The sequence below is a fragment of the Cupressus sempervirens genome, chromosome 9 (assembly GCF_028749045.1).
Source record: "Cupressus sempervirens isolate cs-2001-9-10 chromosome 9, ASM2874904v1, whole genome shotgun sequence".
In the NCBI taxonomy this organism is placed as follows: Eukaryota; Viridiplantae; Streptophyta; class Pinopsida; order Cupressales; family Cupressaceae; genus Cupressus; species Cupressus sempervirens.
Window position 1 is genome coordinate 736,534,376 of NC_143126.1, and position 26,681 is coordinate 736,561,056.

Sequence of the window (26,681 nt, forward strand, 5' to 3'; positions counted from 1 at the left end):
TTCCCTTTTTACATACTTGATCATATCAATTATTCCCCCTTGTTTTTGTCACTTATGTCAAATAGTGACATTCAATTGTGTTCCAGGGAGTATACCAAATGCATCCAAAAATGGTTTGTGAAATCTCTTCACCATAGCCATCATGTTGTCCTTGTTATTCTTCAAAGTTTCAAGGATTTTTCTTTCAATTTCTATCTCTTCTGAAAGATTTATCATGTTATCCACAATGGACAAATGATGGTTTTGTACAAGATCCTTGGTAGCTTGTATATGCCTTTGCATCACTTCCATATAAGGTATTATCAAGGCTTTTATAGAAATAACCTCATTCCTGATATTGCATTCTTCATGCAATAGTTACAACTACCTACCTTGTAAAAATATAATCTTTAAAAAATAAAGTGAGTTGGTACCATGATCCATGCTCAACTATTTGCTTCCATTCTAAAGATCAACATCTATCTTGTCCATCTTCTCCTTTATGCCTTTAGTGTAACAGGGAATGTCATTACACAATTTGGAATATAGTATATTAGCATTAGTTATTAACTACTCCAAATCAGTAATGAGAGTGTAGAGTTCAACTTGTTTTATTGCTATTTTCTTTGATACATTCTTCATCACTCTGTTTTCAAACTTTATTTCTCACCACTCCATTGGTTTTTCTTGAGCATCTATATTAGGGTCATTTAATTTCTTCACTATCTTTATCACTTGCTTAGTGATAGGATCTTTCTCATCTAATTCATCAACAACAATAGTTTCAAGAAATATGTCTTTTATATCAAATAATACATGTTTTTGTTCATGCCCTCTCCTCATTTCTACTTGCTTGGCCTTTCTTGGGAACAAATCACTTAGTGTTCTCACCTACCCTTCACTCAAATTGGATGCATCCCAATTGGAAATTACAATTTCTTCATCCAATGTAATAGTTTTGCCTTTAATTCCGAGTGGGGACTTCATCTTCTTTTTTTAATGCTCTTCCCCTTCGAATTATGTGTGTTGGAGCTCAACACTACTTGTTGTAGAATTTGAGTTTGAACATCCAATCTTGGTCTAGATGGCTCCTTTTGTGTCTCCTTATCCTTCTTAGGCTTTTCAACTATCTTATTCTCCTCAAGTATGTGCACTTGTTGCACTAGTTTGTCTCTTTTCATCTTTTCATCACTAGCTTTGAGTTCACTGATTGAACTCGGTTGTCCTACCTCTTTTTCTCCCCCCTACAAAGGTCCTAAGGCATGTGGTCTTATACTAGTAGTAGACTGATCTACTTTTTCATTTAAGCTATTATCTTCCTTCTCAATCACATCAACATTCCCCTCAGTGGAATTACGTGTATGTTCATGCGCTTGGGCGACTTCTCCTTAATTGGTTGGCACACTTTGTTGCTCGGTATCACCAACATGTACATTTCCTTGATTATCAACTAGACTTAATGAAATAACAAGAATAGATGGAATAACAGGTGTTTGATTCAACTTGTTGTGTGGTTACCTATTTGGGATTGAAAGTAAGGTGAGTGGACCTAATTGACAATACTAAGATTACCTTTAGGGTCAATATGGTCATGGTCGAAGATACCTCATAGAGATTAGTCTATTCATGTAGAAATAGTCACACAACCAAAAAAATAATGAACTATCAAGAGATATTCAAGACCAACCTTCTTATATTAGAATTCAATTCATAATGGGCGTGTAACATGCACTCATACATTCTAGGTAAACAAGCTTGATTACAATCATAAATCCTAATGCTAACCTTTGGTTTGAGACCTAATTGATGTTATCAATCTTATTATGTCTGGAGATATCAATTGCATGCCTTATAAAGACTTCACCACACATAGGTTAGCCTAGAATATATTACATTTTTCAAGAATTAGGAAATTATATTACAATGTAGGACAATACCTGAATCACATATGTATCATTACTTAAGCCATGAAATTCATTGTGATCCAACATACAAGTCCACATGCGATCCAAGAAAATTGAGATACACACCAACATGCTTTACTGATCAAAAACTAGCTTTGTAAGATCAAAAAACACAAAGTCGTTGAGAAATTGTAAAGAACATCAATAACTCGATAAAGATCCATCACAACTTGAATTTGGCACATCCAAAGCAGTCTAAACCTGCAAAATGATCCAAGACCATGTCCAAAACATGTTTCTAGTTGTGCAATAACTAACTCAAAGAACCAAAGGATCACTAATAGAAACACTATAATTATACAAACATGAAACTAAAGAACAAAGATACTTTTGGTTGATGCAAGATTGCAAAGTACCCCAATTTTATTGTCACCAATAGCCTCTTCATTCCTTTCATCCACAAATGGTTTGATAGAGTTCTAATTTTTATGCCTACTAGCCATTTGATGGAAAAAGGATGAGTTCCTAACTTTCATCCATTGGACTCTTGATCATTTCTTCAAGAAGATTTGTTCTTTGTTGAGGTTGTCCTTTCATTTCTTTATCCAATCTTCCTTCTCTACATGTAAAGACTTGGAGACATTACCTACAACAATCAAAATTTGGATATGGTTAAGCTTAGATCCAATTTCCTTCTTCTATTTAAATATATCTCCAAAAGAAGACTTCCTCCAACTCCAAACTTCCCTCTTGACAAGGTTGAGTTTTTGTGAGACCTTGAACATGGTAGATCCCTAAATAGGGGTAGCCCATTAGATTTGAATGTAGCTTTTGAAATCTAGATGAGAGGTCCACATAATCTCATAACTGAAGGGGAGTGGTTCTAAGTAGGGTTTGTCAACCCATTATAGATGAATGAGGGAGTGATATTAAACAATTATTAGAAGGGCCTTAAGTGTGGTGTTGCATCCCATATCCCATTTGAAGAAAATAAAAAATCTATCAAGTCATACCCAAATCCAATGGGAACCTTTCCTATATTTAGACCAAATGAAAGGGTTACCTTGCAGCTCTAGATAAAAAATTTCATTCTTATTGATGAAGTCAGAAAGATCATTCATGGTATCATTGGAATCCATTGAACCTCCCATCCTTTTAGATGGAAATAACATATAGTTGAAATTCCTACCACCATATAGAAAGCCTTGTGATAATTTAGAATGATGGAAGGGATTTCCCTCCAAATCAATGCTCTACTTGCTCTAGTGTTACATGCATAGAAATTAAAAAAGTGGTAGTGAAATTACTTAGTCGAAAGGTCACTACAAGGTAGCTTTAAGAAGAAAAAAAAGGTTTTTCCAGCAAGCTTGGCGAGATTCCATTAAGTTAGCAAATCTCTTGATGCTTCGTCGATTTTAGTATAGAAAAAATAAGAGCTTGATCATAGTTTACCGAGTATTTTAAATTTTTTTGAAACATCATCTTTATCTCTTGCAACAACAAAACATCAATTTTAAGTTCCATAATATAGTGACTAAGATAAAATTGCTTTTGGGGGTTATTCATGCCCTTCATGTTCCATGAAAGGAGCTTCATTTATTTTGTTGAGTAGAATCACTAGTAAGTTTCCTGCCATTGGTAATCTCTCTAGCCATCGCCTTATTCCTAAGCACTATTTTTGAAGGTCTACCCACCTTACTTGTAGTCCTCAAATTAGCTTTTTTGGCTCTATTTTTCTTCTTATGGATCTGTCATTCCTCCTTTTCTAGAACATTCAGAGATGACAAGGATGACTTACAATGTGGGTTAAGAATCACCGATTTTGTAATCTCGCAAGAAAGATCATCAACAATAGATGATGAAGGGGAGGTTAGAGAGAAGATAATGTATGATTGGCAAGGGTGACTACCACAATTTCCTTCTGCAATTGCTTCCTCTTGACAAGTGCTTCTAGAATCCACCGACCAAAGGATTGTCATTCAAACTTTCCTTGCAAACGACTCCCATAGACTTAAGTGGGGAAGTCAGTGTCACCCATATCTTTAACAACCGTAGGCTATACACTAGGGGGGAAAAAATACAATCACTAGCTTGGGGGATTTCTCCATTTTCTTGGGAGCCATGAGAAACAACCATGTCCTTCTTCCCATAGGCCTCCTAATCTGACAAATTTGAAGTCATAGACTATTGTCTATAAAGACAACACCCTTATTTTGTTACTTATTAATATAAAAAATTATTGATACCTTTCCCCTAACTTGAAAAAAAAAAATCTAGTCGCAAAACTTTTACAACTACCTTAATGTTAATAAATTAATTTAATAAAAAGTACGCTTTCACCTAAATGCACTATAGTTCGTAGAATATTTTATTACACGGAGAGTTCAAATATCTAATCCAAAACCTTTTCGCGGTGACCACGAATCAAATAGCCTATCTAAAAAATGTGGTTGGAATCAAATTGCTATCACCATATCTTTTCTACTTAATTTGTCTTTACATGAATTTGCATACGATTTAACTACTCTAATGAATGCTTCTGAATACATAAGAAGGCCCTCCTCTACTAATATGATTCTAACCCTAGGTACATAACTTTACCACCCACCTCTACATTATCTCGGTCATGGGCATATATTCTCTTGAAATGGAACATGATAGTTTCTTTTGACTGAATGGCTCCAAAATTTGTCACCAAGAGACGCAAATGATTCGCCCACAAAATAAGCTACCTACCCACCCAATCTGCTATCAACTTGGTGGGAGGTCGATCATCACCCAAATAATAATAATAAAAAAGTGATAAAAAACGATTTCTTCAATTTTAGTGTACTCCAAATTATGTGGGTTTGATCTAACGGCTGTAAATGCAACCATACCAGAATTCAGTAATTGAGAAGGATACACATTTTCTCCTCTTAAAACACCGCTTCCCAGTTTCTTTTTGACTTAGTCGATTGAGATCTGTGATTCCCACTTGCTCGACCAGGTGCATTCTTGAAACGAGAAATTTAATTAGCATCGAGAACCTTTTATTTTTGAAGTGCTTCTAAATTTGCATGTAGCTTGGTGTTGTAATGAAATCTACTCAATTTGCTACAATAGTGGTTTTTTTTCGCGTTACCATTCGGATTGAAACTTAAATACCCATTGCAAAAATCTAAGAATACTAATTTTCTAATGAATTACAAGCTCTGAGAAAAATAGGTTTCCTCCTTTCTATCTGCAATGAATCTGCACTACCAATAATGCATATAGTGCAAGAAAAGTGAGTTATTAGTTTCTCCCATTTTCTTTGAATCCCCAACGCTTTTTCAGTAATGGCAAGGCTGTAAGTTCGTTTCCCCACCTTTGTATTGCATCGGTAACACCCATTGTACGAGCTGAAGGGAAAAGAGATTTCTTCATTTCATCTGCATTAAATCTGCAACAACTTGGCATAAAGTGCAAGTAAAGCAGGCACACAAGGTGCCCCCATAAGACAAATAGTGAAAGAAAAGATATAATCATAAATTCGGTTTGTTATAGCCATTCCTGCATAGCAACTTAATTTCTGTATCTTTTAATACATGTCTGCGAAAACTACAATTTTATCCAGCATTTTCAACCTAGCATTGTAATAGTATGTTGATGGTGTTTCTTTACATTTAAAATTCTGTTCCAGGATGTGGATGGGACTATGGCAGGTGGGGAGGCTTGCGACAAGAACTATATCCCAGGTCGAAAGGAAGGGACGATATCAGAGCATTTCACGAAGGTTTTACTCAGACGATAACTTACTGAAGAAGACAGCTCTTTATGATTTCCATGTTGAAAATGGGGGCAAAATGGTACCCTTTGCAGGGTGGAGCATGCCTCTCCAATATAAGGACTCAATAATGGACTCCACTGTTAACTGTAGAAGTAATGGGAGCCTTTTTGATGTGTCTCATATGTGTGGATTAAGTCTGAAAGGGAAGGATTCCATTCCTTTTCTTGAGAAGCTGGTGGTTGCAGATGTAGCTGGGCTGCCTTCTTCGACTGGAACTCTTACTGTTTTCACCAATGAGAAAGGAGGAGCTATAGATGATTCAATCGTTACCAAAGTCCACGATCAGCATATCTATATAGTGGTAAATGCAGGATGCAGAGAAAAGGATTTAGCACATATTGAGTCTCATATGAAGATTTTCAAGGCACATGGTGGTGATGTTAATTGGCACATACATGACGAGAGATCTCTTTTGGCTCTCCAGGTAAGTGTTTTTCTGTTAATATTTTTTTTTTGAGAGTAGTGTGGGAATCAAATAGACTCCAAGATAGGAAAGGGTGGTATCAACCAGCTATATGCATGATTTGATCCAGTATCGGGTGATTGGGTATTGCTCATACTGTCTTTACTACCAATCTGAACCCTAAGTCAGAGCAATGGGAAATCCAACTAGGGTAACAGGAAAATTGTGTTTAATTCCTTACCCTTGTGAGAACATACTTAAAAGTCAGTAAGGAATGTTGTTTTTTGTCTGTGTACAGTGGAGGGATGTTTGAACTTGCCATATAAGCTTTCTGATATATGCAAAACCATTTTCCATGCTGAAATGTTGAATGTGCTACATATGTTTATATTCATAGCTCCTTCTCGCTTTTCTCTTCCCACTTTAGGTGTAAAAGACAGGTCTGTAACATCGTTTGGTTTTTAAGTGCCTCTATTAATTGTTTGAAATATATTTTTTGGCTTGCCTGTTTGTCTTCTATCGACAAAGGTATTGAAGTACCATTTTTTAATTCAATACAGGGCCCTCTCTCTGCATCAACGCTTCAAAAGCTGACAAAGGAAGATTTGAGCAAAATGTTCTTCAGTGACTTCCGAATGATTGATATCAATGGAAGCCCATGCTATCTTACAAGGACAGGGTAAGCTAATTTTCTTATTGTAGTACTTAGTTGCATCAACATAACTATAGTTCAGGGTTAGGTGCTTCAATGTTGTAGGCACATCAATGCTTGTATTTTCTGTTGTCCATTTAAGTAGAGTATGTCCAATAGGTGTACTGTTAGAGGAAAAGCTAATAGCTATTTTTGTAGATTTTACTAGTTTTGATTTGAGGGAACACATTTAGTACCTTTAGAGTAGCAATGTGACCATGTTATGGGCGAGTACTGTATGTCAATTTTCTAGAAATCTGGATAGAAAACATTCTGTCATGCTAGTGGTGATATCATGCAACTGAGACTCTTCACAGATCCGACTAATGTGATGACAATTCAATTTCTACAGGATGCTTTTGGCATTCTGACATCTTGTTGTGATATGGAGAAACTACGTGTTCACTAGACACCAGCTTTCTGAAATATGTATAACTGTTTACCATTGTCCTCTTTTCCTTGAAAACTATGTTGCACAAGTTTGTGAAATATCTCATCCATGATCAATTCTCCTGAGGTCTTATAAGTATACCATCACAGGTCCCTTACTAGCAAATAGCAAACCAGCTCTGCGTGAAAAATTTGAGGAGTTTATCTAAAAAATATTGGAAGCAGAAAAGTAGTTAAAACGCTCAAAGTAAAACCAACAAAAACAAATAGTTGCTAGAAGTTGAAGATGAGTGAGAGGAGGAAAAGGTGACAGACAGAGGAACGAAATAAGAGAGTACATGTTCTAGGACAGTGATGACGTAAGAAGCCAAGCTAAGCCCCCTTAATTGGAACCATATTGAAAATTTAGAAAGTTTTTTAAGACAAAAAAATGGCAGACAATGAAGGAACAAAGTATTATCACGTAATTTAACCCAATGGTGTGATTCAGCAAGAGTTTTAATTTTTGGATGTAAGCTAAAAAATAGAAGAATTTTATAAAACTGAAACAGTAGCAGCCTGTGAAGATCAATCTCTGCCAATCATAGGACCCAGAGTTTTCTAGAAAGTATCTCAAAATTGAATGGTGAATCCAAGTGTAGGTAGCCAACTGAATGGTAACTTCTCCCTTGCAGCATAACTTCACAACACTCTCCAATGTGGTCAACAAGGATTGTAAAACACACAATAAATGGATTTGAAGAGTCACTCAAGTCACGTAAGCCTAGACAGAAAATGCAACAACTAGGCACCTAATCAGGACTTCTGCAACCTGAAATTTGTACAACAATTTGCAGAAATTTCAAATATTTTCGACTGACTTTAGGGGACCGTGACCAATCCTTCAAGGCCCAAAATTAGTGATTTAAAATTGAACCAAATCAGAAATTAATTGCTCTCAAACTAGCCAATATTATAGACAAACTGTGAAATTAAACATGAAGAAAAATGCTTATTTTGTTACATTAAGAGAACAAGGTTACATCAAAGTCTCATGTAGAAATTTGGACCGCATCTCCCCTCACAAAAAGGATCTCAAACTGATTTCAAACACACTTGGACCATCTACACTAACTCGCTTGTCAGGAAAACTGAAACCAGCTCCTGGAAAAGACTTTACTTTTACTCTTGAGCTCCCAACTTCTCAAGAGAAAATCTTCCAGTCTTCTTCCACATTCAACTTGCAAGAAACAAGAAGGAAGCTGACATTGATCTACTCTTAACTCTTTTACTTCCACATGTTGTGCACTTAATTAGAAGATTCTTGTCAAGAGGTCAATATGTGATTCACAGATGGTTCTCTCTTGTGATGCCATTCTTCCAATGCGATCAAGGATTCCAGTTTAGTAGCCAATTTGTGACACCTCCCACTGATAACTCCTTCCAATATGGTGCAATTTAACAAGGATTAATTGCAAATTCAAGATGTTAAGCATTAACCTCCACCTAGTTAACACGAAGGAGACTGAGCATGCAAGATTCTTCAGTAAGTGACAATGGCATGCAAATGGGGGTTATGCCTACAAGTTGTATGGTCAACATGCAAGTGGTCAACTGTTTCCTCTTTCATTGATCTTTTTCTTCCCCCTTTGATTAATATCTTCAACAGAAGATTTTCCACTTGCCAAATTCAGTTCCACTGCAACGCAAGTTTTATGAATTTCTCTTCAATAACAGTGAATTTCTTTGTCCACATCTCTGGATAAAAGCAAACAGCCAATTGAAATGCTTTTAGAAAGCAATATCTAGTGATTCAGAGAGGAACAGCAGTCACTGTTTTTTCGTAATTCAAGCATCCTTTCTAATTTATGCTCTGAGACAAAATATTTATCTATTTTTTTTCATCTCTTATGTATCCTTTTCTATTTCTGTAGGGAAAGGGCACCTATACAAAGAATGCATCTTAATTCAGTCATACTCATTACTTTAAGCATAGATTTCAATAAAAGAAATTGTTCAGATAATTGTTTCAAGTTCAGGCATCGAGTATGGAGCGAAGAAAACATTACATCAAATTAAAAAAAACAAAAAAAAAACTAAGGATCACAAAGCTGTCAAGAAATTTCTGCATATGGAAACAAACAATTTATTATAATGAAAGGCAGGGTGATCACACTATTGGAATAAATAGAATCACGCAAGTTGCACTGCACAAAACAACACAATCTCAGAAAAAACATAAATAAGCCTATGCAAGCCATTTAATTCCTAGAATTCTTCTGATTTTAGATCTGTTAAATATGCAAAAACAGTACACAACAATAATGTGGAGAATGATGCATGAGAAAAGACTTACCCATATGTTGTTGGAAACAACTAGCCCTTGTCTGTTTTTGTCCTTTATTATCACAAGCTACAGATTCGTACCATTTTGACTTCATTGAAATGATGCCATAAGACTCAACTCTTTGTTTCATCTTCCTGCGAATGGTGACATACTAATTTGATTACTTTGGTGCATAGGTGAAGATGGAATTATAATTTATCAGCTCCATGAGAGCACAGGGTATTCTTCTTTCAAACTTTAAATGCCAAACTGACTATGTGTGGGGTTACTTGGTACCCTTGTGTCAAATTAGAGGATTTAAAATTGTAAATCCTCTTTAGTTATCCTGAGAATCCTCTGGGACATAAACCATGTGCGGACTCCTTTCTGACATTTGTCCTTTGCAGAAATGCTTTCTTCAATTCTATAAGCTTTCAGTCACATATTGATCCAGGAAAATCTGTAACTTTGGTCACCTCACACTCAAATTAGATGCTTTCTTCACCATTATTTTTGCCATCATTTGAAGTACATGTAAAAATTGAAGAGCCTATCTGATTAAAACACTTCTGCATTATGTGCTGAATATAATAGAAAGGTTAATTGAATAGGTTTAAAGTTAGCAACTATTTTTCTTGATAATTGCCAAGCTGCCCTTTACCATCACACTTTTATATTAATAAACAATAGCTAGTTATCAAATGGTTGTCTCACTTGTCAGTTTTGGGCAACACATCTGACCTCTTGGTTCATTCTATTAAACTTGCAGATTATGAATAAGACAATCTTACACTACCTCTCCAACATGTTTTGTAGTTATTTTTTTCCCTTGGTCAAGGCACTCCGATAATTGTTGCATTGCTGTCTTTCTCTACAAACTATTTTGCTTATAACACACTGGAGTCTTGATTTGGCACGTCTCTCATGTATTCATGTTTTGAAGGTCTAGTTAAAGATTACCAAACTACACAATAGATGTAAAAACACAACAAATTATGCACAAAATATAACAGAAAACTGAGATGAAGAACTGATTTCAACTGTGATTGCAACACAGCTTCAGGAGCTTCAATACAGATTAAGCCTTAACCTTTCAGTTACAGCATACATCTTAGATATCTTGATGTAGTGTCTTGGTACTGAATCTTGCCTGCCTCCTAAAACAGTTTCCTAACTGCTGTGCGCAAATGATAGCTGACTTTTTAATAGATGGATGTAGAATGATTTGTACCGCCTGAAAACATAGTAAGCCGTCATAGGGATGTGTGATAAGGTTCAGTTGCTGTGAATTAAACGATCTTACCTTTCAGTGAACCTCATAATTGGGAAGATCACGTCAGTAGCATCCAAATTAACATTCTTAAGTGTATCTCAAATTAGGAGTGCCAAAATTCAAGGAATTGGCACAAGATATAAATACTTGATTGGAGTACACTAAGGATCCCTTTATGCAATGAAAAATGGATGCAGCAATCAAGGATGCGTCAAATCGAAAATACATCATATGAGCACGTTCAAGATGCACAGTAGATCTTATGTTCATGATCACAACTAGAAATCTTAAAATGCAGTGACATTACAGCTCAACGAAATGCTGATTGTGCCAGAAATGATTAGTTTGAAGCTTGAAAGAAAGCAATTCAGATATTGTGACATAGAACTGCTGTTGATTGCTGAATTTTTTTTTTGAAGGCTTGGAAAATACCTATAAACAAAACAAACATCAAGGCAAATATTTTGGGTTGACATGTGAATGCTTATAGGCCTGGGATAATTTTGCATCTGTCTCCCCTTTGATCACCTGTAAGCTTTGACACAATGGAATTGGACCACAACTTTCTTGCTTCAAGCACTCGATACATGTTTATGACCACTCACACAAGGTTTAGCTCTAGGAAAATCTCATTTGCAAAACCTGTATCCCTTCACCACTCTACACAGTCTTAGTAGGTAGCAGACGAGTCAATATCAGATATATTGGACTTGACATGGTAGTAGAAGATGATTTAAAATATTTTGTAGAAAAATAAATGACTTGGAACAGTACAGTGCATGAGAAAAAGATGATATGATTGATCATTTCATGCAAACCTTGCAGGGAGTATAGTCCTTCTTAGACCCATCGTTTTCATCAACTAAGTAGCCATTAGGAGGGAAAACACAGTATAAGATGCAAGTGATTTGCAGATTCCCATTTTTGAAGGCAAGATAGATTACAATGCTTTAAAGATAACTAGTTGAACTCCAGTAGATTTACACTAGTTTATTGTTCTTTATCTAACTCAGGTTACTTTTTACCTTTTCAGAGCTCCTTGTTTTTCAAAAAGTGGTTATATGACTATTTTTCTATCCATAAGCATGATATTCCTCAAGCAAAATTTTAGTCTGTTTTCTTGATGACCTTAAAGATATCTATTACTTTGTTGGTAACTATGACAATCTGTCTACTAAGTGTTCTTCAATTGCATTAAGGTCATGATCAGTCTATCTAGGAATATACTGATACCTTCCATACCTTTACTTTCAAGCTTAATGTCAAAGTCATCAACTAAAGTTTGATCTTGTAATATAGGTGAAAACGCAGACCATATATTCAGTTGGATATGGGTTCCATTCATTTCGTCTTTTGGAGAAGGCCATAGGTATAAATACAAGCTTGAATCCAAATCCATACATAGTTCTAGGTATGATAACCCCAAATTAATCAACAAAGCCTTAGATTAGTCTGAGAAAATGAAATCCAAGTCCCGAATGAAGCCAAACCCTAAAAGGAAAAGAACCTTGACATCACTTCCAAAAGAATAATATGTTGCTTAAAGAGTGAAATAAACAATACAAGATTGGTAATTGATTTAATATAGGCAATTTCAACAAATGGTTCAGGAGGAAAGTTGTGGCTGGAAATCTTAACTTGTATATATCCAAGCATCAAAATCTACCAGTGGCACTAGACAGAAAAACAGATTGAAGAATATTAGCATAGAGCTACGACAGAAATTACATAAGCATTATCATCTTTTAATTTTGATCTAGAAGAATCAAAAGGATTGAATTTTCTCAGATTTGGTTCATTGGTACCAAAAGAGCTCAATTTCGATTGAAGCAGTTTGGGGATTGAATTTATCACTGATGCCCTTGGCTCTCCCAACCTCAACCACACCATTGGATGGTTCAACTGACATGTTGTGAAGCGTGTCATTTTAGTGTCACTTAGTACACAAAATTAAGCATTTTCTAGATGAAGTCCTTTGTGACATCATGCCATTCTATGTATGTGATATTTTATTTCAGAAAGCATATCAAATCCCATGAATGTTGTCATAGATCTAAGATACCAGGTTCCTCTGTTTTGGGCCAGATCCTGATCCCCGTGCGGTTTTTGTTCTGGTCCTCCCCGGGTTTTGCTTGGGTTTTGTCTGGGCCCTTCTGTGATGGTGGGGCTGATCAAAACACAGTCCAGGAAGATGCAGAGGATGTTGGCACAAGTGGAAATGGGAAAACACCGAAATCTATTCTTTCGGTATTTTCTATGTTTTAGTATTTCGCATTTTCGAAGGCCTTCGGAGCATTTCTAGGCTTCAGTGATTCCAAGAAGATGTAGCTCCTCAGTAAGCCTTCAAGCACCAAATGTAGAACTTTTGAAGATCTTTCTAGAAAATCCGACAGTTAGTGATTTTGAGCTATGAGTAGAATGTTATGACTTCTACAAGTAGACATAATTTTTAATATAGATTTTTGTAGTTTTTAGAGTTTATTTTGTTATTAACTAACTTGTGGACTTTTCATTTTCATTTTCATTTCCAAGGGGTAGCGGTGACCCTTGGGATCCATCAAATTTGTATAAACTTTATTTTCGAATTCAATGGATCACTTTTTGGCTTGCAGAAATCTATTGTTGCATTTCAACTATTTTCAACTAAGTCACAATACCACAGGTTCTACACCAGATATTGGGATCTGAATTCTTAATTCGGATCAGGGGCTCCCCAAGCGGGATCCTGGCCACCGGGGAAGGATCTGGGTGAAACCTAGGAAGGACCCAAGGGAACCCCAAGGCTGTGTGCATTAGGTCTGAACTTTAGCTGGTATGAGTGAAGTTGGCAATTAAAATTTTAAACATACCCGAAGGGTGGACGTTGGAAGAGGTTATGCGCTGCAGCAAGGATGTGGAGGTTATAGCAAGCCATGGATACACTAAGAACTGTCGTCTAAAGGGCTGAATTTCATTCTGGGAATACATATACTGATAAATCAAGATATTTTCGATGTATGTGTACTGTGTCTACACCAAACTCCAGTTTTCTACGATCCAAAAAGGTCAGAAATAAGTTAAACATATTGTAAACTGGAGCACAAATTTAATAAAGAATTCACTGTTAAGCTATGTTGTTAACTTCTTTATGTGTTTTACTGTGTTTCCATTCAAAAACTTTATTAAATACCATCACCTGGCATAAATCATAAAGCTTTAGTCATGTATTTGATAACTTGGGTTAGGTATTCAATCCACATTTTGTAAGCTGTTTGGCAATATTCTTCTTTTGCGGACTGCCCAACAATAATGACATTTTCAGACTTCTTCAAATTATGAATATGATACATGAGGTATTTTATTTATGATTTCATTGGCAATTATGGACTTATGAGTATCACACTTATTATTATTAGATGTTTGAATTTATGAACCAATGATGAATGAACATTGAAAATGTTGCATGAATCTATGATGTATATACTTTATATAAATTTGTAATTTTATAATAAATAAATATATGTATAAATATGTATATGTATGTGTGTCTGTGCGTGCACACACAGGGAACCGAAACCCAAGAAAACAATTTTTTTGCCAGACATACATATCAGAACCAGGATCGGTAACTTAGTCATAGATATTATTAAGAACGAATGGTCTATTATAAGTAGTACTTTAATGTTCATTCATCAACACCAAGCAATGCCAAAAGAAGGTGAGTTGTAATAAAATTGTGTGTTTGATTGTTAGCTCTTGTCAAAGGAAAGACATCCTTGTAGCATTGACTAACACCACACCTCCTTTAGTAGAAAAAAATAACTAAACTTTTTTGAGGAATACAATATCTTATTCAACTGACAACTAGAGTGCCTAAGCTTTATATGGTAAGGATCTCTTCCTCTTATAGCAATCCAATTGTACTTGCTCCAGTGAAGGATGACCCATGGACTTTATGCATTGAAATTTAACTATAGAGCCTTCAAAAAGACTACAATGAAGATCTACTATTAACTTCAAAAGGATTGAGAAAAAACTTTTGAACCCTACTTTGTGTACCAAATTTCCACCAAGATAGTGTTAGAATGGTTATGGTTGCCGTTGCACCAAAAGAGCGACCTGTCAATGCCTGATACAATCAATAGTCTTATAGAACCACATGAGGCGGTTGAGCCATACAAGGTATGCTGACCCACTGCCAACAATCCCCCTCTCAGCGTCACTCACTGTGGCCTGTGTGGATTTGAACTCGTGACCAAACTTTGATACCACTTGTTAGAATGGTCAGGGGGGCGTTGCACCGAAATATCGACTTTGTCAATGCTCCATACAACCAATAGTCTTATAGAACCACAAAAGGTGGTTAAGCCAAATGGGGTAGGATTTAAAACCGTGACCAAACTCTAATACCTCTTGTTAGAATGGTCAGGGTGGTTGTTGCACCAAAATATCAACCTTATCAATGCCCCATACAACCAATAGTCTTATAGAACCACACAAGGTGATTAACCCATGTGGCAAACCCCACAAGGGATGCTAGCCCATTGTTAATATATAGATCTCAAGTTAAGATACCATTAAGTATAGGGTTGTTTGAGGAAGGAGTTGGTGAATCTCTTAAGAGTGAGCAGAGTGTAGAAGCCTAAATGAGCAGAGGAAGCTCAAAGGTTGCAATGAGAGAACCAGTGTTACCAAAAGGCCAAGTTCAAAGGAGAGAAGCTTGGTGAGGTAATTGTAGCAGGGTGAAACAGACTTGCTATTGCAAAGGCTTAGTGCAACTCACAAGTGAACTAGGTGAAGTTCACAAAGGGAACGAGAAGATGACTACCAATAATCATGACAAGGGTTTGAGATAAAGCCATGACAAAATCAAGGAGAATGCTAAAGTGAATGTCATAAAAGCGAACAGAAAAAGTAAAGAGGAATTTGATTGAGAAATGTCTCAAATGAAAGAACAACTCAGCTCAATGATGATGTTGCTATACGAAGGTGAGGAAGACCAAAGGTGTGGATGGATTCTGCACAAGAAGGTGAAGTGGCATAGGTTGCAAGTGAATTTAAAGCGTAGTTTAAATACTAGGTTGAGGAATGAAGAGCTCCGAGCAGTGAAGACAAATGTTTACTATTGTAAACCAGAAAAAAGATCTATCCTTGGTGAAGACGAGGATGAAGGAGCTGATGAGATCCAAGAATCTCATGTTTTTGAAACTAATGAGTTTTTTGTGAATGCAGGTCATGCAGATAGCAATGATGGAGAGTTTCTTCATGAATGCAATAATGAGGAAATTCCAATCAAGGGAATTGTGGATGAAATTCTTATACCAGGACCGAGTGATATGGACTTTGAGGATAGAGTGAAGCTCTTGTTGAAGGAACGGTTGACAAAGGACATTAGTGATGAGTATGGCAGGGACTTTATAAATCCAGTTCAAGGTAATTTTAGTGATTCGTGTGAAGAATTGAAACTTATGGAAGAGAGATTAGTAAATCAAAAAGTGCATATTCAGTATACAAAGTTGGACATGGAAGTAGATCAAATTGTCTCGAAAAACAATAATGCTGAAGAAGCTGAAAGGCATAATCAACAAAATATGGAACAAATGTACAAACCAAAAGTTTACAAGCGTCTTGTATCTGTCATGCACAAGGAAGATATGCAGCATCAAGTGAGAAATGATAGCAAGTTTCAGCAATCAAGGATGCAATCAGATGATGGAATTGATAGGTTGTGGATGTTAATGAAGAGGATGACTAAGAAGGTATAGTAAGAGGAAATAGATAGGTACAAGCAATAAAAACTGATTGTAAGACTTTGTATGAGTAATGTAAGTGGACAGTGCAAAATCAAAGTTTGGGATTTAGGAGGGAACAAAATTGTAGTAAATGCAACTGCAATTGCAAAATGTTACACAAGCTATAACCAACAAAAGCAATTAGAAAAATTATGATGGACAGTAGTCCATGAACAAGTCTTTTTGTTCCTTGGGAGTCTGATGCAGGTGCATTCTAGCACTTCCTATTTTAATCTTATGTGATATGGCAGATTAATAAGATAAAGGTTGTCAGTTATTTACAATCCCCTGAATTAAATTATTTAGCAAATACATGAGGAATTAGAGGAATATTAGGGATTATTGTTTGACGGTTGACCTTTCTAAAATTAGATGATATGTTATGGATTGTTGTAGGCTTTTATTATTCTATTTGTATGTATAAAAAGAGGCAATGTTTCAGCCTTGAGATAGGGAGAAATCATGTACATAAAGAAATATCCATGTGCTCTCCTATTTTGTTTTGAGAAGTATATATGTATAGCAAGTTTGCGGTACTGGTTTTCATCAATAAGAAATAAAGAAATATATATTTTGGTACTGATCACCTGGAAAAGGATCAGAAGGGAATAGGAAGAATAAGAAAGAAATTCGAAAGGAAGTAATCCGATATCTTTAGACCATTGAAGAAGGAGAATCATTATGAATACTCTTCAAGAAGATATATGAAAAAGATTGAATCTCTTAGGGCAGGTCCCATGCTGCTGCTTAGCTAATTTTTGCAAGCTGCTCAACTTTTGAAGGCATAAGTTGTGGAACTGATGCATAGAAAATTTGTTGCTTATTTTTAAGCAATCTTATTAAATATTATTTAAAAAAAAAAATTTGTTGTATATTTTGAAAAAAAACATCTGAAGGAAAAATTGGAGGTAAATTAGTAGGAGATAAAAACACAGTGAAGACATGTGAGGTATGGACTTTGATTACTAACATCCACTATTCTTCCCATCCCAAAATCATGAAGCAACATAAATGTAAAACATCTCGTCAATTTTTTGCTTAAAGGGAAGGAGAATTGATTTGTAGGTTAAATTGTCATTGTATTGCTCAGGGTAGCCATCTCGGATGTGGTATCAAAAATTTGATGATTTTGCATTGGACCTTGAGTTTGTTAGGATTGAGTTTGTTTATTGTTTTTATTTTGCATTAATTGTTGATGAAACGTTCATTAAAAATTGTATTGGAATGCATAGATGAAAAATCCTATGAGTACTTATTGAGTTGTCGAGTAGTTGTGGATTTTTCAGTTGGGAAAGTACTCTTTAAGTTTAATTTATGAGTCTCTATAGGTGAAGTGTAGAGGAAAAATTGCTAGAAATTAGGTTCTATGAGATTACAAGGTAAAAAAACTATAACATGAGATCAATACATTTCAACATGGGCTAGAAAATGTCAAGGCAGGTTGAAACGCGAGTTAAATTGCACCAGGGGAGGTTAAATGTATGGTTAAAATGCTATAAAAGTATAAAATCCTGCATTTTCTCCTTCAATAAACCCAAGTTCTTGTCGGATCTTTGCCAAGTTGATATTTTTGGGCTTGTTGAGTACTCCTTTGAGTGTGAGTTTGCAAACTATGATGGAATGATTAGAGAGCTCAAAACTCAGTTGTTGAGTGCATTTGACATGAAGGATTTAGGGGCTACAAAATTCACTTTGGGTATAGATATTAGTAGTGATCAAGTTAAGAAAAACCTTTAATTTAGTTGCAGTAAGTATGCTGCACTATTCTGAAGAGGTTTGTGATGCACAATTGTTATATTCATGTACCTGTAGGTACTAGTTAACATCAATTGATGCCTAAGTCAAATGATGATTTGGAGAATATGGTTAATGTATGCTATGGTTTATGTGAGACTAGGCATTGCCCAAGTAGTGAGAGTTCTCAAAAGTCTTATGTCTAACTTTGGCAAAGAACACCGAACTTATGGGCAAAAGGTTTTTTCAGATATTTGTGAGACTTTTGATTATAATGTTTTCAATAATGGGATTGATGATGTGGCTAATTTTCTTGACGTCTAGCAATTTGTTGATTCAAATTGGTCTAGTGATTTGGATAGTAAGAGCTGCAGGAGTGGTTGTGTTCATTTCATTTGGAGGAGTAAGCACTAATGTATTTTTGTGTTGTCCACTAGAATAGCAGAATACATGGTTGCAAGACACTTGTAAAGAGGTTGTGTGGTTATGAAAATTGTGTTTGGGTATTGGATTTAAGGAGAAGGTTAGGAGCAAATTTGATAATCAAAATTTCATTTATTTGATGAAGAACCCAATTTATCATGCTTGTACAAAGCATATTGATTTATAATATCACTTTGCGAAATGGTTGAGGGGTGCACAGCCATGATATAAAAAAGGTTGACACCGTAGTTAATGTCATAGATTCTCTCACTAAACCAATGAGCATACATAAATTTAATTGGCAGAGAGAGGGAACATGTCTTTCCTTGTTTAGCACATGATTTATTTTTAATATCCATTTGCCTTTGCAATTTAAATGTCAAGCGGTAGAATGTTAGCAAAAGGCATACCATTTATAAGTCTTGATTAATTGTATTTGTGTAGATAAATAATGTCTTGTTTTCAGACATCATGAAATGGGTTAAAACGAGTGCCCGAGTGAGAGAGGGAGCATTATTTATTAATTATTATTTTATGGAATATCTTTACTATTGTGCAAAAAGTCATTAAATAAGGAATTTACATAAGATCAGTCTTTGGGAGTTATAAGAATATTTTCTATATTTGGTGCTATGGCAAGGTAATCAAATGCCCTCATGGAACACCTAGGATTGGAATTTCAGTCAATTTGACCATTATGACAAAATCCATGACATCTACAGTAACAAGAGACGTGTCTATTTTTTATGGCTTGGCCATGACTGTGAGGGCATTGGATATTTGCTATGGCTCATGTTTTGGGAAACTATTTTTGGTTTCTAGTTTCCCATTTTCCTATATATTGGAGGCATATCATAGTGGATTCATTTTGGAAGTACATTTATATTGTTGTATTACTGTCAGAAATAGAAGGATAAACAAAATGAATTGATGTACCTTTTTCTTTGATGAATAATATAAGCTTGGATTTCTTTGGTTGTGATGTTTTTTTCCCACTAGGGTCTCTATGTACGTTATGGGTCATGTATAATTTTTTGAGTCTGTTAATTTCCACTTGCTTCTCTATTGTTTCAGTGTTAAAGTTTATTGGCTAATCACATCACAACCAGATTTAATCCTTTATATTTAATTATTTCTATTTTTCCATTTGCTCCATATTTCAAACTTGTGATTATTGTACAACAGATATTCATTAAATAATTGGTATGTTAGTCAATTATGGTTTGATATATCTGACCTTCAATTATGAACTTGATGCATCTGACCTTTCTGTAATGTCCCTTTAGGAACATTACTATATATATTTTAATTGCAATGCTTAATTATATTATGGTGTCTCTTGCAAATTTATTTAATATTCTGATAGGATCAGATTGATGATCAATGTGAAGATTCCTATGCTTGCTCAAGTGTTTAAATCTTATTTTTGGGACTGATTGATGTATAGACTATCTTTGCAGTAGATTCATATTTTTCTCTCCTCAGGAGTATTGTTTTCCTATTATCCGTTCTCCTGTTTCATAATTCTCCAAGAGTGGAATTGATTTTCAAGTTCAACTTATATCTTATGTGTGGGACTGGATGTGATTGGAGAGGTCATGAGTAGCTCTCGTCTTCCCATAATCATGTTTTAATAAGTTAGGTTTAAATAGAGCTATTTATTAAAACATTTGATTAGTTAATATTATTTTTTGTTATTGATATTGATATTGATTAATATTGATTTATATTAAGTATTGATAATATTAATTAATTATAGATAAGAATTAATCATTAATTATTTATGTAAAGCAATGGATATGTAATATCCTCTTAGTATTATGATATGATATGTTCATATATGTCAATCAAACTCTAAGCTGACACATGATATTGTATTATACATTTAATTATTATTTATTTACAATAGAATTGTTTGTAGTATTATATTTTGCTATATCAATTATTCTATTATTATTATTCTTTGTTTATTTTTTAAATTTTTTTATTAAATCTCATTTTGACAGGGAAATTGCACTTTCAGATTACTGCACATAACTGGTCGATTGCAAGTTTACAATCTTGTATTACAATTTAATCATGGCATTCTATTTTTTAAGGATCTATAATTGTTCCATTTTTTCCCTCTTGTGTTTAACATGTTTATGCTTATAACACATTGGAACCTTGGTTTTAGCAGTCCTTTCACTTTGGATAACTACTGGGCTCAGGATCACATTTTACCATGCTTGACTTGTTTATCATGATCTTAAGTACAATATTGTTATCATACTCCTCCAAATTAGCTTTTCTCTTTACCAGAAATCAAATATTTCCCTTCAAAGTTTGTTGTAGTGGTCTCTCTATAATTATTATCAGAGTTGCCGGAAACTCCTTTGTCCCTCCTTGGGAACACGTATCCCCATATCCAATTTGGAAACGTATCCAATACTCCCTGGATACACGTTGAATATTGCACCCATGTCAGCCTAAAAAAAGTTGATTTCCAACTGTGACAAATAGTACATAATTTAGTGTTTTTTAAGATTAGGCATAAATCCTCCCAAATTTAATGTAAAAAAAAAAAAAACAATTGTTTTAAAAAATGGTTTAAACAAAACCCACACCAAATGAGAAAGACACCTAAAATGTTGTTCTATTCAGCAACCTGTTTTGTTGGGTTATCTTCTAATGCAACTCTACTATTTCTACAGATTGTAAAGTGTAAAAATAACTTACAAATATTTATGTAGCATTTCTATGTCCACATTGTTTCTAAGCTAATGAAAAAATCATCTAATAACTTAGAAAATTGTGTTAAATATGTGTATGTGATATTTATCGATGTCGTATCCAACCATATCCATATTAAGGATCTTAAAAAGTGGCCATATCCGTACCCAAGACCGTATCCGTATCCGTATCCATGCAACTTTGATTATTATATGGTTTGATGAGCTGTCTTGATTCCTTTCTCTCTCTTCAATGTATGCATTGATGAGATTGTATCCTTCCAAACTCTATTGTCACTTGACACTAATCATGAAAAGTACATAGTAAAGTTCGTAGGCTATTATGTAGTCATGAACTTGATTTTAGTGTTCCCATTTTCTGCCACAAAAGATACCGCTTTTTAGAAAAGGAAAAAATAATGCCAAGAAGGTGAGCTAGTCACAGAAAACATAATATTGAGTGATCATCTTCAACAAGTTATCACAATTTCCACAGATTTCTTTTCTACCCGACTCTTTGGTGTCTATCGTTCATAATGGTTCTTATAGTTTGGTAAGGGAAGTTTCAGAGTAAGTTTTATCACCTTGTCATTTCTCTATTGTTTGAGCGGTTGTAGCGCAAGCCGCTCAACTAACGGAAGTTGAATGCTGATCCATTGACCTTTGGTGTCTTCTGGTCTCAAGCATGATCTAATCTTCTGCCAGACAAGCTGCTGTGCCCTTTACTTCACTGCTCTGGTCATGATGTGCATTTTGTGTCATGTTTAAAATCAGAAATGATAGAACAGATTGGTACAGCTCATGCAATTAATAATTTTGTTGAATCCAATAAGATCTCACGTTTCCTTTGATCCAGTAAATATTGATTGTATCTAATTTATGACTCAGGTATACAGGAGAAGATGGGTTTGAAATTTCAGTTCCTTCAGAGCACGCACTTGACCTTGCCAAGGCCATCTTGGAGAAATCAGAAGAGAAAGTCAAGTTGACAGGTTTAGGTGCTCGCGATAGTTTGAGGCTTGAAGCTGGTCTTTGCCTGTATGGAAATGACATGGATCAGGACATAACGCCAGTAGAGGCTGGTATTTCATGGACAATTGGTAAGAGAAGAAGAGCAGAAGGTGGATTTCTCGGCTCTGAGGTTATATTAAAACAGTTGGCAGAAGGTCCTGCGAGGCGTAGAGTTGGCATGTTTTCAACTGGTCCACCTCCAAGAAGTCATAGTGAGATTACTGATGCCTCAGGAAAAACTATTGGAGAGGTCACAAGTGGGGGATTCAGCCCTTGCCTGAAGAAAAACATATCAATGGGGTATGTAGCATCAGGTAACCATAAAAATGGGACAGAGCTGAAAGTTGTGGTCCGTGGGAAAACATACGAGGCATCTGTGACTAAAATGCCATTTGTACCTGCCAAGTATTACAAGCCTTCTTAAGACCATGCATTTTTACTGCACCTACTACTTTTTGGCCAAAGGCATCTATGGATCCTATGTGCTTTTTGTTGGGATTACAGCTTTGAACCTTCAATAAATGCCATTTAGTTTTAAAATTCTGGGCAATGGTTTTTTCCGAGTTTGTGAACAACACAGAAATGAAACTCTCTTCTAGTGTGCCGAGGCAACATTTCTTTGTAGCTTGTAGATGAATTTCACTTTCGTATGTTAGTGTACCACATATTTATACCTGCAGAATATTTCTTTCACCATTGTTACATCTACAACAAATTTTCTAAAAGCAAGTTTCCAGTCCAATTTTCTGTCAAATGTGTTTGGCTGATCTCATTTGTGTTATTGTTGGCCAGATGCTTTCACCTATACATTAAGAAATTAAGCTTGTGTGGGATGTCAGTTGTGTTGAACTCCTGTTATAAAATTTATGCTTAGTCAAAAAAGAATCACCCAGGCTTTCTAAACATATGTTTTGTCTGTTTTTACTTGTGAGCAGTTGAAGATGACACACTCTACAACTGGAAAACATTTATTTCACAGAAAATGGAAGAATAACTGAAACGTATTTGACTAAATCCTAAAACAATTCTACTTGTGGCCCTCTCTCTAAATACACAAGTTTTTCATATGTACAGGAGGATATGTATGCATGTTGTTCCTCACACATTTGGATGAACTGGATATCCGACCTTGTTGAAAGATTTAAGCAATGACTTTGATGGCTATACAAAGGGATCCAATTACTTTCAGGGAAGACAAATTGGCACATAAAACAAGGTTAAAACTTAAAACCGAAATGGCAGACGAGGGTGATGTAAATTCCTCGAGTACAACCAGTTTGTCATGATTGTTAAGTTCAAACGACCAACACAAAGTTAATTTTTTAGTAAAATTCAAAACATGCAGCCTCTGATGCAAAGTACCTCTGAAGCGTATGCTTGTTAAAGTTTATTTTTGTAGATTGGTAATTCTAAAGCCTACTCAATTCATATAGTTTTTATCAAATCCTTGAGGTAAGAAAACAGCCTCTGAAGCGTATGCTTGTTAAAGTTTATTTTTGTAGATTGGTAATTCTAAAGCCTACTCAATTCATATAATTTTTATCAAATCCTTGAGGTAAGAAAACACTGCTATCGAAATTGTGCCCGTGAAAATCACTTTGCAAAAGAGGGGCTTTTTTAAATGGCAAAATTTTCCTCAACCATTGGTGATGAATTCTATTGTTAACTTTTCAGTAACCATGAATCTGAGTCCTGTAACATAAAAAGCTTTGAACAGAACTAAACAAAGTTTGTTATATTACTGGAAAGTTTAGAAACAGAGTAGATTTTATCACTTCAACGAACCTTTATATATCTTCATGCACTACAGCCTATTGGTAGTCATTTTACAACAGCTGAAGTAGCAATGGAAGTTTGGGACCCGGTTCTAATGACTGATCCTTTCGATGTGTAATTGATTGATTGATTAGAGTATATGATGGAGTTTGGGCTGAAGAAGCTTTTTGGGCCTTTGAAGAAAAGAATATAGTTTGTAGTGCAAGCAATTGTAATGAACCCGATTTGGGGGTCCATTGTTTATTTCCGACTTAATCTTTTATTTGTATCCTTTGCATTATATTTTCTCTGATTTGTATAGATTTCATTTCTTTTTTTCAATCTTTGATATATTATATATAAGTATATACATAGAGTCGTGTCCTTTCAAATTAATATTAATTATATTAATAAGATATTTTATTATTTTATTAATTATATATTATTTTTAATGATTATAAACTATATTATATAAATTATGTAAAGACTATTACAATATTATTTAATCTTAGATATTATGATAAATTATAACTATATCATTATTAAACATACCCTAAGATCATTATATTAAATAATGATATATTATTATACGTGTATGTATATATATATATATATATATATATAAAATTTATCTTATTTATTATAATTTAAATTTGATAATAATTAGATATATTATCATCTTATTGATTTACATTGTAATTATAACGTTTATTCTTATATATATTGATATTATTATTATGAATAATAATTTCATTATATTCATATAAATAATATAAATAATTAAGTAAAATAGATCATAAACATTTACAGTTTATCAATATTATTTCTTTAGGAATAGTATATGAATTATTATTATATTTTATCCCATAATTATAGGATTCTCTTTAGGAGGGGTCATGACAGCAATTAATAATTCTTATGCAGCAAGGAAAACAAGTCCAATTCAACCATAATATGTAACATGAGGGAGTTTGAGGGCCCAACTTACATGAAATGGCCTATTGCATGTAATGAATCAAAATAATACATATCATCAACCTTATAAAATATAAATCAATGTAAGTGGTCCCACAAACTACTAGACCGATTATACTACAGACCTAAAATGACCGTGGGAGTCTAAAGTGAGCCCCATTGCAAACAAAAGTGATGCAAACTTTCCTTATTTATTTAAGAAAGAAGTCTAATCATCACAACCAAGCAAATTGTAAGATAGCCACTGATCTAGAAAGATATTGAAAGACTTAATGGAAACTAACAATCACCCTTAGTGGGATTTACTTTTGGGTCAATGTATTATGAACTCGTCCAACTTTCTTTGTAGATTTCATTGGTGATTTTTTGAAAGACAACAATAATATGGTCCTTAAAATGAGAAATGAAAGCTGGATTCTTGGGTAATTGCATTGGTTTTCCAGGATCATTGTAAATGTACTAAGCATTGCAATAAATTAGGTATGTGTTTTCCAACTGTAGCCTCCCTTCATAGGACATGTATGTTCATTATCATAACTAAATTCTTAGACACACACACACACACACACATTTTGATGTAATTTATTAGAGTAAAGCTACAAAATATCAACACTCCCTCTTAGCTAGGGAGGGATAAACACATAACCATATATTACCTCAATGTAATATAAAAATATCTTTGATTAGAAGATATTCAACATTTTAAAATCACATATGATATCAAGAGTATTGGTCTTCAGAATATCAACATATGATATTCATCAAAACTTTGAGTAACAGTCTCTAGAATATCAACACTTGATATTTACCATGTACTCAATAAGGCAATGGTCACCAGAATATCAACATATAATATTTGCCATTTTGATTTCACATTTGAGTATTGGTCTCTAGAATAACAATATATGATATTAACCAAATACTCTTTAAGTAATGACCTTTAGAATGTTGAGATGCAAGATATTCACCAAGTATTGTGAGTAACGGTCTCTTGAACATCAAGTTGCATGATACTCACAAAGTACTCCATGTAATGTCCTTCAAAACATCAATTTGCATTACATTCAACATGTACTAAAAAATGTTTATAAGGTATGTGCACACACATTCTCATAATGTGTACCATATAAACATCCACCATGCAAAGTATAATCTATCATGATATGCATATACATCTTAAAATATCCATCATAATAGAAAACTAAGTTATTGTAAGATAATCACCTTTCAATAACTTTTGCAAATACAAGTGACATCATTTGGAAGTTGTCACTTCTTCATGATGTACACATGGGGTAGGCCCATTAAAAATCACAATCACGAAGTATATTCATGAGTCATAGTCCTCTTGAATGCTACAATTTATCGACCACTAGTGAATCCATCTAAACATAGTTTACTCCCTTTGAATCAATACAACCGAGATCACTGAAGGTTGATTGACCATATGCTCTATCTACTCTATTAGATCAAACTCCCTCTGAACATCAATCTTCTGAGCTCCTTTACCTTCAAAAAAGTGTTTGGCTTTCTCTGAATCTTATA

General features: G+C 34.5%; 1 protein-coding gene across 3 annotated transcripts; it reads left to right on the forward strand.

Annotated features, from left to right (window-relative positions):
- The first annotated feature begins 4,834 nt into the window (after window positions 1-4,834).
- On the forward strand, window positions 4,835-23,148 carry LOC149540829 (Glycine cleavage T-protein family). Of its 3 annotated transcripts, none has more exons than XM_089801905.1 (4): window positions 4,835-5,400; window positions 5,548-6,118; window positions 6,658-6,776; window positions 22,284-23,148. In XM_089801905.1, exons 2-4 carry the CDS (start codon window positions 5,549-5,551, stop codon window positions 22,828-22,830), a joined length of 1,236 nt encoding a protein of 411 aa, XP_089658031.1. In that variant the 5' UTR covers window positions 4,835-5,400; window position 5,548; the 3' UTR covers window positions 22,831-23,148. The 3 variants fall into 3 exon arrangements, with proteins under 3 accessions (XP_089658031.1, XP_089658032.1, XP_089658030.1); XM_089801906.1 differs by having other exon boundaries at window positions 4,835-5,351; XM_089801904.1 differs by having other exon boundaries at window positions 4,835-4,872.
- The last annotated feature ends 3,533 nt before the right edge of the window (window positions 23,149-26,681 follow it).

Bases quoted from the DNA above. Each gene is read 5' to 3' on its own strand.
- LOC149540829 (XM_089801905.1), top strand. From the start codon at position 5,549: ATGTGGATGGGACTATGGCAGGTGGGGAGGCTTGCGACAAGAACTATA. The intron at 6,119-6,657 runs GTAAGTGTTTTT...AATTCAATACAG, and splicing joins GATCTCTTTTGGCTCTCCAG to GGCCCTCTCTCTGCATCAAC. The intron at 6,777-22,283 runs GTAAGCTAATTT...TTTATGACTCAG, and splicing joins TGCTATCTTACAAGGACAGG to GTATACAGGAGAAGATGGGT.